Here is a 16,415-nt window from a genome sequence, read left to right as displayed (position 1 = left end):
AGGTCATTCAAAGGTTACGGTCAAATTCAACTTGCCAGGTACAGTACCCTCAATCCCTCATGATAGTTAGAAAGTGTTTGAAGTGTGAAAGCAATAGTCTTGATACTTTAGAAGTAAAGTGGATCTAAACATAAAATTTAACCAAATATTCAAAGTTACTAAGTCAAAAAGGGCCATAATTCCATCAAAATGCCAACCAGAGTTATACACCTTGTCTTGTACAGTCCCCTTATGATAGTTAGCGAGTGTTCCAAACCTGAAAGCAATCGATATGATAAATTTTAATTTTCTATGTATCGAGGGGCCATAATTCTGTCAAAATGGCAGTCAGAGTTACATAACTTTGCCTGCACAGACCCCTTATGATTGTTAGTAAGTATTGCAAGTATGAAAGCAATAGCTTTGATACTTTACGAATAAAGTGGACTTTAACACAAAACTTAACCAAATGTTCAATTTTCTAAGTATAAAAAGGGCATATAATTCTGTCAAAATGCCGGTCAGAGCTACATAACTTTGCCTGCACAGTCCCCTTATGATAGCTCTTAAGTGTAGCAAGTATGAAAGCAATAGCTTTGATACTTTAGGAATAAAGTGGACCTAAACAGAAAACTTAAGCAAATTTTTAATTTTCTAAGAATAAAAAGGGCACATAATTCTGTCAAAATGCCAGCTAGAGTTATCTTACTTTGCCTGCCTAGTCCCCTCATGAAAGTAAGTGTGCCATGTTTGAATGCAATAGCTTTGATACTTTATGAGAAAAGTGGACCTAAACACGCCGCAGAAGCTCAGGAGATGACAATAACTCATAATTAAGAAAAAAAAGATGAGCTAAAAATGAATTCAACATACGTCAATTTTCCAAATTTTGGGCCACAATAGACCTGAAGAGATAAATAAAGGAACAAAATGAGTTCAACGTACATCAATTTTCCAATTTTTAGTATTGAATTCACATGTAAAAGTCTTTATTAGTATATTTCTGAGAGTTTCAATGTTGACATTGTCTTTGAACCAATCATTTGCAATACCAAGTTTCATTAAGATTGATTCATAAATGTGACTTAGCGGTTACATGTACAAGATGATTATAAGATTAGACCTGCACGACCCGGCGATCTTGTTTTACATCCCACTTAACCCAGATTTGTACTAGGCCAAGATTATGTAAAGATCTGCACATCACGAGTACATCTACTGTATTGCAGGTTTTTCTTACAAAAAGGGGTAACAACTTTGGTGCTCTCGTGAGCTCCTGTCCATTATCAACCTGATGAGTTCATTAATGATGTCTCCGCTGTGTCTGTTGACCCATGACGTCAGTTTTTGTAATTTCTTCACGACAATATTCTCAATAGCTACATGTATTGTGTCTGTATTTAAAATTGTTCAAGATCTTTTACCACTCAAAATGCGCAGCTCCATGAGATACACATGCATGCCAAATATCAAGTAGCTATCTTCAATATTTAAAAAGTTATGGCCAATGTTAAAGCTTTTGGACGAACGGAATATTTGACATTTGATCTTGAAGGATGACCTTGATTTTCACCTGTCACCACTCAAAATGTTAAGCTTCAGGAGATACACATGCATGCTAAATATCAAGTTGCTACCTTCAATAGTGAAAAAGTTATGGCAAATGTTAAAGTTTTCGGACGGACCGAATATTTGACATTTGACCTTAAAGGATGACCTTGACCTTTCACCACTCAAAATGTGCAGCTCCAGGAGATACACATGCATACCGAATATCAAGTTGCTATCTTCAATAGTGAAAAAGTTATGGCCAATTTTAAAGTTTTCGGACGGACGGACGCCATATATTAGACATTTGACCTTGAAGGATGACCTTGACCTTCACCTTTCACCACTCAAAATGTGCAGCTCCATGAGATACACAACCATGCCAAATATCAAGCTGCTATGTTAAATATTGAAAAAGTTATGACCATTAAAGTTTTCTGACGGACGGACAGATTGACATACTGACAGTTCAACTGCTATTTGTCACCCTACCGGGGGCATAAAAAAGGCTCGTATGTTGCGCATCTTGTCCCATCCGCAATATTTTCTAGAAATACTTTATATGGTATTGGAAATTATTAACTACTAGTAAACATGCTAACACATTTTTTTTTCAATTCCTGATTATGATAACTACAAGACAATTGCACATTAATTTAAAAAATGAAACAGACATAACATAGGTTAGGTTACCTTACTAACATATGATGTCAGAGTATTTGAAGGATGTAACAACAAATATACTAGTTATGTATTTTTCTGCATAAAAATGATGTTACAATCTTTTTATATACTTAACAGAAAAAATTAGCACATACAAACAAAGATATTATACACAATGTATAAAATATTGCAATATACATTTGTATATATTTACATGCATATATATAATGTTTTCTTTGGTATTTTCGACCAACACAAAAGAATACATAATGGATATAAGTTGCTTGTTTGACATGTGTGTCCCAATCCCAAACTTACATTGATATTAAAATGATCTAAATAAGCCTAACCCATCGTTAAACTCAAATATGCAATCATATAATCAACAAGATAAGTATTGATGCAAAGGATCAAAGGGCGTCGGGAATTTCAGTGTAAAAGGCACTCAATGAAGTTACATGGAACGATTTTTTTTTACTGTAAATATTAATATATTGGCGGATTATTTTAAACAAAATAGAAAAAGATACTGGTATAACCATTATCTATAATTTGTGTTATAACCCCCAAATAACCATTATTTATGATGTTGTGTTATAACCCATAAATAACCATTATCTATGATTTTGTGTTGTAACCCCCAAATATTTCAAAGTTCATTTTATTTACATTGGTTTCCTTTTTTTTTACTGGCATCCGTGTGCAGTTTTCATTAATGGAGCAGAACTGTGTAGGTTTAAAAAAATCTGCTTCATCTTGTAAGCGTAATTTCATATTTTTCTCAACTTCAAGGGGAGATGATTCTGAACTTATTCTTACGTTGCTCATTTACGATAGGGGTTGAGTACTCATTGATAAAAACACTGTAAAAGTTTGAAAAATTTTTGAATGAAAACTGTAAATTGCATAAAGAAGCTGCATTTCACAATACTTTGAACTTCAGTAAAAGATCATAATAGATTTATTGCTCCGATAATCATCATTTTCAATAGGGTTCGAGTAATACTGATATAAAAACACTTAACAAGTTTGGAAAAATTCAGACGAAAGTTGTGAAATCTTTTAAACAAGTGGAAATTGTTTATTTTGTCAAATCTAATAGAAAAAATTCTGGACTTATTGTCCCGATGTTTCTCATTTTTAATGAGGTAAAATGCTCATTGATATGAAGACACTGTAAGTTTGGAAAGAATCTGATGAAAAATGTTGACATAATCACCTAACCAAGCAGTTTTTCACTTTTATTTTTAAATTAAGAGACATAATTATGGACTTATTGCTCATATAGAGAGTTTGGGTTGGGTCCTCATTGATAATAAAAAAACTGTGCAAGTTTGGGAACAATCGGATGAAAATTTTGGACTTCGATCAATGATTTCAAAATTTCTCAAATTCTAAAGAAGATAACTATGGACGTAATGGTCGGATAATGCTTCGCTCTATATGTGGGTCTTAAAAAAACTCCGAGGAGTGCTTGACTCTAGGGAAACGGGTTGCTGGGACACAGCTCCTCCTTGATAAGCGGCTGCTTCCTTTATCGCAACTCATTGTTACAATCAATAATACGTGTCGCTCTTCGCGCTCTATATGTGGTAGGGATAGTACTTAGGGCCTATGATAGACAACCATAACAAAAAAGGAAAATAGATGTGTTGTTTGCATTTATTTGTTATTATAAAAACACGTGTATTTTTTATAAGATATTTAGTTGATGTAAGAAATGTTAATTAACGTTGTCACCACGCGGCATCCGTTAATTTTAATAAAACTGTCCAATTGTAGTAAAATGGATTTAAAAATGTCTACATTAAATAAAGCTTTATTATATTTATGAACCTGACTGAAAAAAATTGTCAGCCACCGAACTGTTCCGTTCGTGCCGGAACCCGGGATTGAACCGGGGGCCTTAAGATGATTGTTGCGTAAACAACTTCAGTCTTACGCTCTCCCAACTGAACTATTCCGGCTGACATCATTTATGTACTGCTATTTGGTGAAGTTGTGTATAGCGATCGTAATTATATGTATATTAATAAACTAATACATTGTACGTTTTCGTACCACTACGCCTTCCAATAAACTTGCTTGCGCGATAGGTCGTCAAATATGGTACTACATTGATTCTCCACTAAATAAGCAAATTAGAAAAAACACAAAATAAATATATTTTGATTATGTTTTGTTTTTATACAACACCAGAAAGTTTCGTGTATTTGCCCAGTCCATGTGATCTTTCCCCTGTGATCAGTTGTGGATCAGTTATTAATTAAAACAATTAGCTTTGCATTATTGGCAATAAATGTTGTAATAAATGTAAAAGGTAAAAATGCAGTACTTATTTACACTAATTTACACAAAAAATCACCACTATGCAAGATATTCTTAAAACAAAATTATATACATTGATCCGTTTTATAACTCTCCAGAGCGACGCCAATAAATGAATAATTACATTTGCCCCAACATGTTTTTGTGAACACCATGTTATACAGAATGTTTTTTTTTCTGCAGACAGTACCATAATCTATCCAATAAAAGGACCTAATTAGGAATGTGGTGTCAACTGTTCAGATAGTGTTTTATCACAATGTAAAATCTGCCTAAGGAAGGGTTATAATGAGTATTAACGTTACCTAAAACTGACATGTTGTACATGGTTGTACATGCTAAGCTTCATGTGGATAATACCCTGTTATCTTGAAATAAGACCTCCATGTAATTTAGACAACCTATAAAAGTCATTCATGTGTATTTACTATTATATAAACAATATCAACATGAATAAAAAACAGTACATTATTAATTCTATTGTGACCTTCTAGGCACTTAATTATGTACAAATAAATATGTGTTTTTTTTATATTCTGTAATATGGAACAATTATTGCTAGTTGAAATAAAAAAAAATATGTATTTTATAAAAATACCATGTATTGTCTAAAACACATGCACTATTCTGACTTCCAGAACTATACTTGACAACTAGTTTGGATTCTCCCTTCTCCATTCCTTGTTACGAAGCTCTACTCTTCTTATTTTCCCACTTACTGTCTTTGGAAGACTGTCAACAAACTCAATCTGAAAAAAAGACCTATGAATAGAATTAACTTTCATGTGTTTGCCCAAGGCCATACATGTGTTATTTGCAAATGATTTGTATAGGACTAGTATAAAATACTACACATGCCAAGTGAAATCAAAACATTTTGGGTAAGGGCATTGCTGTGTCAGAAAAAAAAAGAAAGTATTTTTTTAAATTAGTAAACCCATACCATCCATTTGACCCTGAAGCACAAATAGACTGAAGGGAAACTTCAAGACTTGGTTGTGTAATAGACAATAGAATGCAATAGGCCATGACAAATAAGATGCAGATTCAGGGCAGACCAATTCATTAATAAACTAAGTGTTTCCATTTCTGTAGCTTGAATTTGGTGAGGATAAGAGTAGAAAATGAAGAACCTCAAGACAATCAACAAAAAACTATTTTACAGTCTATTTATATGTATAAAGTATAACCCAGTTACTTGTGGATGTTTGGAAATATATAGCTTTGAACAGCATTATTATGTCATGGGCACATAGTGTTAATGTGACCATAGAATGTTGTCAAATAGATAAATTGGTACCAAAGGCAACCTTTCTCACTTAATCCTTAAATATTATATACAAGTATGTACATATTTCAGCTAAAACATAATGTTTTTAAAAATAATTAACCATACTATCCTTACGAAGACCATATTTTAATACAAAACATACAGTGAGAAAATATTTGTAAACACTTAACACAACATAAGAAGTAAGAAAGCAGATGCATAGCATGTTTGGGATTGCTTTGGTAGACCATGTAGACACTTGTAGACAGTACATGAAGGATATGACAAAGTGTTTTGTACATCTACATTTAAATGGTGATTACATTGAAAAGTTTTTATTGAATCGCTTGAGAAATGTTGCAGTATGTTTGTTTTCTCCACTAACTGAGAGAAGTCATATACACCCTCCCTGAGGGTGTAAATGTTAAGCTATACGGTACCTTCCTTGGGTATTTGTAAGGAGCCGTGACACGCTTTGTGTGCTCCTGTAGTTCAAAGGTCAAGGCCTCTGTATCAGCATTCCTGAACGCTTCTGTCAGTATCACAAATGCTTTTACAACCTACAATAATTGAAATATAGTGGAATTGTATGGCTGCATAATGAGTGTAATTATAACATGATAATGCTTAGATCAATTGTTTAATTCAGGACAAAAACATTCTAGCTGCATAAAGAAGCACCTTTAATGAGCCACATGCATGTGGATGTACAGTTGACATAATACAGATAGTGAATGTCAATCATTGAATTTTTGTTATATGAGAAAACTCTTTGATAATACGAAGGCACTATGTGTTGTTAAGTCCGCAACTCTTGTTGTTCATGAACTATTGGTCAACTGTTATAAGTTATGGTCAATCTCTATGTGCAAAGTACTCAGTACCTGTACATTCACAACTGTGCTAAACTGCTAACTGTTCATCCAACTATTATATGAAGCTTTCTCAGTGATAAGGGGGTTTAATGCATGTGCGTAAAGCGTCGTCCCAGAATAGCCTGTGCAGTCCGCACAATCAGGGACAACATTTTAGTCTTTTATTATATTTATACTTTAAAGAAAGACTCTTCGTGATGAAGATCCAGTTAAGTTGGAAAGTCTCTTATCCTTGTGCAGTCCGCATAGACTTATAACGGATGACACTTAACGTACATGCATTAAACACCTTTATCACAGAGTGAAGCTCATATGTAGCCATGTATTTACCTCTCCCCTCAGTTTGTCTGGAGAGCTTACTACCGCTGACTCCAGCACAGCCGGATGCTCAATCAACGCACTCTCCACCTCAAATGGACCTATCCTGTAGCTGAACACAACAAACATGTACACGTATGTATTATACTAATACTGTCAGCATGTCTACATGTTGGATATATGACCTTTTGGTGGCACACAAAATCCGAGTATACTTCAGTATACATGTACTGTTAGTTCATGTTGTTTATATAATTTTCTGAGAACTTATATTTAAAGGGTACTGTAAAACAATAATGTTATTATTCATGTGACTCATATTGTAATGTATTCTCTGGTTGGACAGAACTTTCAATTTAAGTGTCCAATTATAGCTTGGCTGGCTATTTTTTACAGGGGCCAAATCTGTGTGCTCACCTAAAGCAGGAGCCAAATCTGTTTGCTCTCCTGAAGTTTTCTAGGATGCATACCTACAGAAACATAATATAACAAGATCTCTAGCTCCCTCCCCCCACCCCCCTCCCCTCCCTCCCTCCCCCCCCCCCTCCCCTCCCCTCCCTCCCTCCCTCCTTCCCTCCCTCCCTCCTTCCCTCCCTCCCTCCTATCATGTTTTAATATTAGCTCAACTTCAATAAATTTGTGTGATCTATAAATAGGGTATACATGTATGTCAAATTAACACCATATTTCTAGTATAATACCCCTTATTTTAATGCTCTAAAACTTGGATTACCCTTTTTTTTTAAATACTTGTGCAGGTAATGCTTAGGGGTTCAAAACATAGAGGCAATCGTAATTTATCGTTACCCAGAAGTGAGGATTACGTCATCATTGCGGCCCATAAACCACACATAGCCCTCATCATCCATAGTGGCCTTGTCCCCAGTCAGGTAGTAATCTCCACGAAGCACTGACTGCATACGGGCCTCGTCATCCTACACAGAAAAACATGTCAGATTGCACAATGGACAAATTAAGCTCGACTAATATCAAGAAAGGCCTTAGTCAGGTAAGTTCAAGTGCAACTAATTTAGAAACGCGTGGAATACTAAGCATGTAAAAAGTGTCTATACTTCGTGGTGATGACATGTTTTAAGTTTCAATTTAATCATTTGAGAAATAGGGAAGAACTTTGCTCAACAGATATCAAGACCGACAGACAAATCATGCAAACAAACTTCAATACATATATACCTCTTCCCTCTTGTGATAATGGTAAAAGGGGAATCACAGAGGCAAAGGTACATTTTATTTTCTTTCATATAACACTTTTTAGCCCTCAGGGGTGTGATTTAAGAACCACTTCAGGGGAGAAAAATGCCCTAACCACCTCTACAGGATTCAACAAACCTCAAATTACTATACAGATCGATAAACTATTTTAAAATTATTTAGAAATTGAAAGGGACGAAATCAACTAAAAGGAAGAGAAATCACTCCCCTGGTTCTTATGATTAATACTATGTTGTTATGACACTGAATAACATACCTCTAAAAACAACAAGAGGGCCTGAAAGGCCCAAGGTATCCCCCGCAACATATGCTTTGTTTGAGGATGGGTGCAAATTGGACGGATGAACATAATGATAGATGGACGGACGGAGGACAATAACACAAAACTAAGACAAAGGAAGGTTCTTAAGCCTTCACAATTTATTTAGCAAGTTTCAAAGAAATCCGCCAAAGCGCTTCCAAGATATGGCTCCTGACACAAAAATGCCTATAGTAAAAAGCATTTTTTCAAGATACAAAGGGCCATAAGTCTGTTTTTAACAGATGGTGTACAATGCCATTTGGCGTGCATCATCCTCTTATGCATATATACTCATACCAAGTTTAAATGAAATCCGCCATAGCACTTCCAAGATATGGCTCCGGACACAAAAGTGCCTATAGTAAAAAGCATTTTTTCAAGATACAAAGGGCCATAAGTCTGTTTTTAACAGATGGTGTACAATGCCATTTGGCGTGCATCATCCTCTTATGCATATATATACTCATACCAAGTTTAAATGAAATCCGCCAAAGAACTTCCAAGATATGGCTCCGGACACTAAAAAGCATTTTTTCAAGATACAAAGGGCCATAAGTCTGTTTTTAACAGATGGTGTACAATGCCATTTGGCGTGCATCATCCTCTTATGCATATATATACTCATACCAAGTTTAAATGAAATCCACCAAAGAACTTTCAAGATATAGCTCCGGACACAAAAGTGCCGGACGGACGGAGGGACAACGCCAAAACAATATCCCCCCGCCTCTGGCGGGGGATAAAAATTAAAACTGATTGAAAGCGTGAGCAAAATCTCCATAACAATTCCAAAACCTAATTTATACAGCATGAGAAGTGTATCTGACTGTAATGACTCTGTTATTTGCAAATTACATGTTATTGCAATTCAGATTGCTTCTTTTAGCTTTTAAATGAATATTGTATATTTGGTAATGCTGAATAAAAATAATATAACAGCATTAAATTATAAACAAAATAATTACAAAATGCCGTGCTAAGACAAACACCAATTGAAAACAAGTTGGTGTCTCTTGCAACTCTTACTAATAGTACATCTATAACATTTCAAGCCTTAGTGTATACTGTTAAAGGACTGATAATACCGGTAATTAATAATTATTTTCATATTTTGTAAAAGTATAACATTGTAAATCTAAAATGCAATATTTCAGATTATTATAATAGCATATGTTTTAATTAAGCACACATTTCTGCTGATCAAGAACTGTATTATTTGTTGAATACTGAGATTACAGTGTGTTGTCATACACCTGATAAACATGCTCTACAAGTATTAAGATAAGCAAAACTCAAGAAATTAATGAAAACCCTATGATGCTGCCAAGATAATCATCGTCGCTAAAGCGTAATGAATTAAAAATACCTATAGTAGACAAGAGGACCTAAAACCTGGCTGTGTTATTTTCAAGATAGACATTCTGAACATGTTTCATCAAGATTGAGTCAATCAAGTCACTTCTAGAGAGGTAATATGATTTTTTACAGATTTGACCCGGTGGCCTAGTTTATAGACACACATGATGGAATGATGAATTTATTCAGATGTACTTACCTTTAAGCAAAATGTTAATTTTAGTCACTGGGATTTTGTCTCAAGCACATGAACATTAATGAATTCCAGCATAATGATAGATAAGAAATAATAATAAAATTTAATTAAAAAAATGCAGTGTTCCAATTAGCAATTTTAAGAACTGACTCAACAAATGTTTTGCGTCTACAGATACACTGTTTTTTCTTGATTTTTAAAAAACCAACATGTTTATAACATGTACATAAATATTTTCTGTAGATAATGACACATTTAACTCTGATAAGGTTGTTGAAAGAACAACTACCCCAAACTGCTGTTTCCATCACATCATTTGGTCTTGCATGCACCATTGTGCTATTACCTTATATAAGGATGGTTCAATGTACTGGTTTTGTAATTCAAGCCATGCCTTTCAAGGTCTCATACAGCACTGATAAAAATAAAACTTCCCAACGACAATCCTGGATTCATCCATCAGTGTTATTTTATATTTTATTTGACCATTGGAAGTATTATCAGAAATTGAAAATATATGACATAAAAAATGTCCATTTTCCTAAGACAATTGGCAACTTTATTGTGTCCTTTGCGGTGTCTTCATCAAAATTAATTTCTTCAACAAATGTCAATACCAAAAAGTGTAACCAAACAAAATATCTACATGTATGCATTGGTGTTCACATTTGTCTTTAGTCTAGCTCTTTTCATCTTCGACTGACAAAGTTTCATGAAGATTAAACAATAAATGTGACTTCTAGAGTGTCAACAATGTTTTACAATACATTAAAGAAAATTGCCCCACCCTCTGGCAGCCATGTACATGTATTGTAACCAACCAAAACCATTTTCAAACCTATCCAAGAAACCATTGGAATACATGTTACTAAGCAAGTTTCATAAAGATTGGACAATAAATGTGGCCACTAGAATATTAACAAGAGGGCCAAGATGGCCCTAGTTCGCTCACCTGAGAGGAGTCGGTTTATTTAATCTTTACCAAACGTCAAACTTTACCTAGATATTGTCCAGACAAACATCCTGGTCAAGTTTCATCATTAAAACCAAAACTCTGGCGTATGGAGTGTTTTTGTTTTTGTAAGATTTTACCTGGTGACCTATATTTTGAGTTGACCCCCCTAACCAAACATCAAACTTTGCTTATAAAAATAAATATTTTTCATAAATTCATAAAATCTGAAACAAAATTGTGACCTCTAGAGTGTTTACAAGGATTTTGTATAATATAATGAAAATTTGGACAATCTAAGGTCAATAATTATGGCATTAATCATGTGATTTTGCTCATTAACAAACTTGACTGAGATCTTTCAGCAACTTTCATAAAGAATGCTTGAGAAGTGTGAATGCTAGAGTGTTTACAAACCAAATGTGGACGAACGGACGGCGGACAAAGACCAATTCTAAAACCTCACCTGAACAATCAGGTGAGCTAAAAAGTGTGTTTCACCGATCTGAGCCATTTTCCAACTTGTCCATGAAATCAATAAAACCAATGTATTGACTAATATTCACAATGATTAGGCAAAAAATGAGACTTCTATAGTGTTCGATCACAAGGTTTCTCTCTAGTCACATAAGGAAAACTCCCCCCCCCCCCCCCTCTGGCAGCCATGTTTTTTGACCGATCAGGACCATTTGCGATCTCATCTGAGATATATATAAAACACATCATTTCACCAAGTTTCATGATGATTGGGCAAAAAATGTTACTTCTAGAGTGTTCACAAGCTTTTTTTACTATATAAATATAAAAAAACTGCCCCCCCCCCCCCCCCCGGCAGCCATGTAATTCAACTGACAGGAACCATTTTTTAACTCAACTCAAGGAAACAAATGTTCTGACCAAATTTCATGAAAATTGGACCAAAAATGTGACTTCTAGAGTGTTCACATGTTTTCACTATATACATAAAGAGAAAAATGCCCCGCCCACTGGAGGCCATGTTTTTCACCGATCTGGACCATTTTTGAACTCATCCTAGAAATCAATAAAACCAATGTTTTGTCCAACTTCTATGATGATTGGGCAAAAATTGTGACTTCTAGTGTGTTTACAAGGTTTCTCTATAGCTAAATAAGAAAAACTGCCCCACCCACTGGTGTTCATGTTTTTCAACGGACCAGAACCACTTTTGAACTCAACCAACATTATCATTAAGACAAACATTTTGACAAAGTTACACGAAGATTGGGCATGAAATGTGACTTATAAAGTGTTTACAAGTTTTTTCCTTTTTTTGACCAAGTGACCTAGTTTTTGACCCGGCACGACCCAGTTTCGAACTCTACCGAGATTTGTTGAACCGACTTTTGTTTGGGTGACAAGTTGTTTTCCCAGTGAGACATGTACGCAGCCTTTTTTTGCTCGATATCCCCGATCGTCGACTTTCCTACCCCATATTTCTCCGACAGCATCTTGAGTGTAGGTTTAGGGAACATCACGGACTCTTTTATCAGTGTGATTTTGTCTTCTAAAGACAATTCCACGCGCCTTCGCTTAGAAGGAGGTTTGGACATTTTTAGTCTCGGTTATCTTAATATCTAAATGAAACTGTTTCAAGAACTCTGCAAATCACCCTTTTTATATGACACTAAATAAGCAATTGTAATAAACAATACAAAATTAAACAGCAATAAGATAAATAAAATTTAGCACGGCTTCCTATATCAAAAACAAAACACACTAAAGAACCCTATGTTGTTATCTAACTACTCTCGTAAACATTTTTTAATCAAATACTTCATTCCCATTAGAGTTACACGCTCATAATTTTGATAACTTAGTATAAGCACATCCGGTAGTTAGTCTAGTTCATCTTTTTTTTCGGAGCTAGATAAACTGACGGCCGGATACAGACGAAATTAAAATATGAGATTTTCATTCCAAATGTAGATTACTTCTAACAAACCTTTCTTTATTTAGTAAAAAGTGTGAGTACCCGTTAGTCGATCTAAGCATATTTCGTTTTTCGTATATTTGGATCGACAAGGAGACGGATGTACAAAATAACCTGTTAACCTGTTTTAATTTAGCAGTTTTACCCTACGTTTTCGTGTGCGTTTCTTTATAGAGCATATGTTTCTTAATATTAACACATATTTTTGTAACTGCAATAACCATATTTAGTTATTATTGTTATTAAAGTTATCTACGCTTAATAAGTATGATAACGTACACAGACGGGCAAACTCACACGTACGGACGCACAAACACATACACGTACGCGCAACCACATAGCGCGCATACCCAAAACTCACACGTTTCGCGTGCACGAAAAGTTAAACCAGCATACGCACACACTCAAACGAATACACACACACACACACATGCGCGCATGCACACACACGAAAGCGCACTCACGCGCACGCGGAAACACACGCGCTCACACACACGCACGTACACTCACACACAAACGCACGAGCACACACACGTAGGCACAAACGCGTGTGTGGATACACACACGCTTACACACACACAAGTACACGCAAACACACGCACGCGCGCACGCGCGCACACGCGCATACACAAACTTGCACACACACGCTCATGCCCGCACAAACGCGCGTACGGATACACACCCGCTCACACACACACGCAAGTACACGCAAACACACGCACAAACACAAACTTGTGGACACACGCTCATGCCCGCACCAACATAACACACGCACACAGCAAGCACGCACACACCCACATACCCACCCCCAACACACACCAGGTTACGTGTAACTTGTTAAATGTTGATGTCGATAATAACACATTGGTGGATCGACTCTTTTTACATTATTAAATGTAAACTATATCATATTGAAACCAGGAAACGTACATTTATAATACTAAATATAAAATCGATTTCTTTTTATACGTAGAAAAAGAAATTCACTATTCAGTGATTTATTTTCCAAAGAGTGATCATCCATTGCACGGTGTCATATATACTAATTGTTTGTTGTTGTTGTTTTTTTTCAGATCATTATCAATAATTTTACGATGTTGACAAAACAGTGTTTAGTCATCCCTGAACATAATATTCGTATTCCTTTTTGTACATATAACATTTTTGTGTTGTTTTCTTTTTAATCTTGCATGTGTATTTAGACGCGAAATCATCCCAAAGACGATAATACTAAGAAAAACACAAAGTATTTTTATGAAATAGCTATTTTTGTAATTTGGATTGTGATTTTCTGCGCACAGTGTACTTATCTGACCTTTTATTTCTATTACACTAAAATTATCTTTTGAAGATATGAAAAAACAACAACTGTTTTTTAGAATTTACTGCCATACATTTTATGTCTCAGATCACTTTTATTACTCAATTAGTTTGAGTATTTCCAGTGTACGGAAATATGTTTTTTTTATGTCTCTATTGGAAGGCAGTCGTTTATTGTTCTTTTTTTCTCACTTTTGTTATTATTTCCTTTTACTTCCTCATTTCTATGGTATATTCATCTTTTTGTATCTCTAATCTTTGTTTCCTTTTTTTGTTTGTATGTATGGACATATGTCTTAAAATAGAAACCAACTGGACAAGCACACACAAATTATCATGTACATTACCCTCTACCGCTTTAAATGATTAAAATATGTACTTTGAATGTAAAAGGGCTAAACAATAAAGACAAACGAATAAAAATCTTCAAATGGTTAGACGAAAAAAAATATACTTTATGCCTACTACAAGAAAGTCACTTGACACACTCTTTAGCACAAATCTTAAAGGATGAATGGGACGGAGACATCTATCTTAGTGGACAACATACTAATAAACAAGGCATTGCTTTTTTAATTAAAAACAATACAGGGATCACAGTCGATAACTTAAACGAAATAATAATTGGCAGACTAGCAAGTATAGATATCAAAATACACGAAACACAATTAACATTAATCAACGTCTACGGTCCTAACATAGACGATTCCACATTTTACGAAACATTACAAACCTTCATAATTAATAACCAAGATAAAAATATAATAATCGGTGGTGATTTCAATACTGTCCTGAACCCATCAGTAGATAAAAAGAAGGGAAACCTTTATAGTCATACTAAAAATAGAAACATTTTGAATAACATTATTGAAAACTACAATATGATAGACATCTGGCGTACAGTAAATCCAAAAGAAAGCAAATTCACCTGGCACTCAAACACAAAACCAACAATATTTTGTAGATTAGACTACTTTTTAATATCTGAGTCACTTTGCAACATTATTGACTCATGTAGCATTAAACCAGGATTTATGACAGACCACTCTCTAGTTGAACTTAAACTGCACAATATACAACCTGAAAGAGGCCCAGGATACTTTAAAATTAACAACAGCATCTTATTAGATACACAATACCAAACACAAATAAAACAGGAAATATTAAATACTGTTCAAAATAATAAAGACGCAAACCCAAACACCTTATGGGAAGTAATTAAAGGAAATATACGTAATACAACAATTAGATACACATCATTTAAACAAAAAGAAACACACAAACTTGAAACTGAAACCATCAAAACCATTGAAACACTTGAAAAACAATTGCATCAAACAAACACAAATGATACCACCGACATTGAAAATGAAATAACAATAAAAAAACAAATATTAGATGGAATCTATCATACACATCTCAATGGAATAATACTAAGAGCGCGTGCACAGCATGTTGAACACAATGAAAAAAACACAAAATATTTCGCAAACATTGAAAAACGTAGAAGTGAACAAAAAACTATACACAAATTAGTAGTCAATGGCAAAGATATAACAAACAGAACTCAAATACTAGAAGAACAACGTTTATTTTTCGAAAACCTCTATAAACGAAAAAATGTTGAAGATAACACCCTTTTTAAAAATACACATCACGCTTTAAACCAGGAGGAAAAACAACTGTGCGACGGATTGCTTAATGAATATGAATGTGGATTAGCCCTAAAAGAAATGCAAAATAACAAAAGCCCAGGATCTGATGGCATCACAATCGAATTTTATAAAATATTCTGGAATGATATAAAAACACATCTAATTAATTCACTTAACTATTCATTTAACCACGAAAACTTAACTACTCTACAAAAACAAGGTATTATATCACTTATTCCAAAACCTGGAAAAAACTTAGAATCGTTATCAAACTGGCGCCCGATTAGTTTACTAAACAATGATTATAAAATTGCAACTAAAAGTATAGCAAACAGAATTAAAAAAATATTACCATCAATCATTTCAAAATCTCAATCTGGTTTCATAAAAGGACGCTACATTGGTGAAAACGTTCGTCTTATCCAAGAATGCATCAACTATTTCAACAATTCAAATAATCCTGGTCTAAT

General features: G+C 34.5%; 1 protein-coding gene across 2 annotated transcripts in view; it reads right to left on the bottom strand.

The window, feature by feature from the left end:
- Positions 1–2,266: 2,266 nt before the first annotated feature.
- The window catches only part of LOC127866313 (acyl-coenzyme A synthetase ACSM3, mitochondrial-like), a 47,505-nt gene continuing 33,356 nt past the window's right edge, over positions 2,267–16,415 (bottom strand). For both annotated transcript variants that reach the window (XM_052406782.1, XM_052406783.1), the window contains 4 exons: positions 7,789–7,916; positions 6,994–7,093; positions 6,229–6,348; positions 2,267–5,267 (listed from right to left, as the gene is read on the bottom strand). In XM_052406782.1, the coding sequence (XP_052262742.1) occupies positions 5,172–5,267; positions 6,229–6,348; positions 6,994–7,093; positions 7,789–7,916 (444 nt within the window). In that variant the 3' untranslated portion in view covers positions 2,267–5,171. The remainder of the gene's footprint in view (positions 5,268–6,228; positions 6,349–6,993; positions 7,094–7,788; positions 7,917–16,415) is intronic.

This window comes from Dreissena polymorpha, chromosome 2 (assembly GCF_020536995.1).
Source record: "Dreissena polymorpha isolate Duluth1 chromosome 2, UMN_Dpol_1.0, whole genome shotgun sequence".
In the NCBI taxonomy this organism is placed as follows: domain Eukaryota; kingdom Metazoa; phylum Mollusca; class Bivalvia; order Myida; family Dreissenidae; genus Dreissena; species Dreissena polymorpha.
This window is presented reverse-complemented; position numbering and strand designations above follow the sequence as displayed.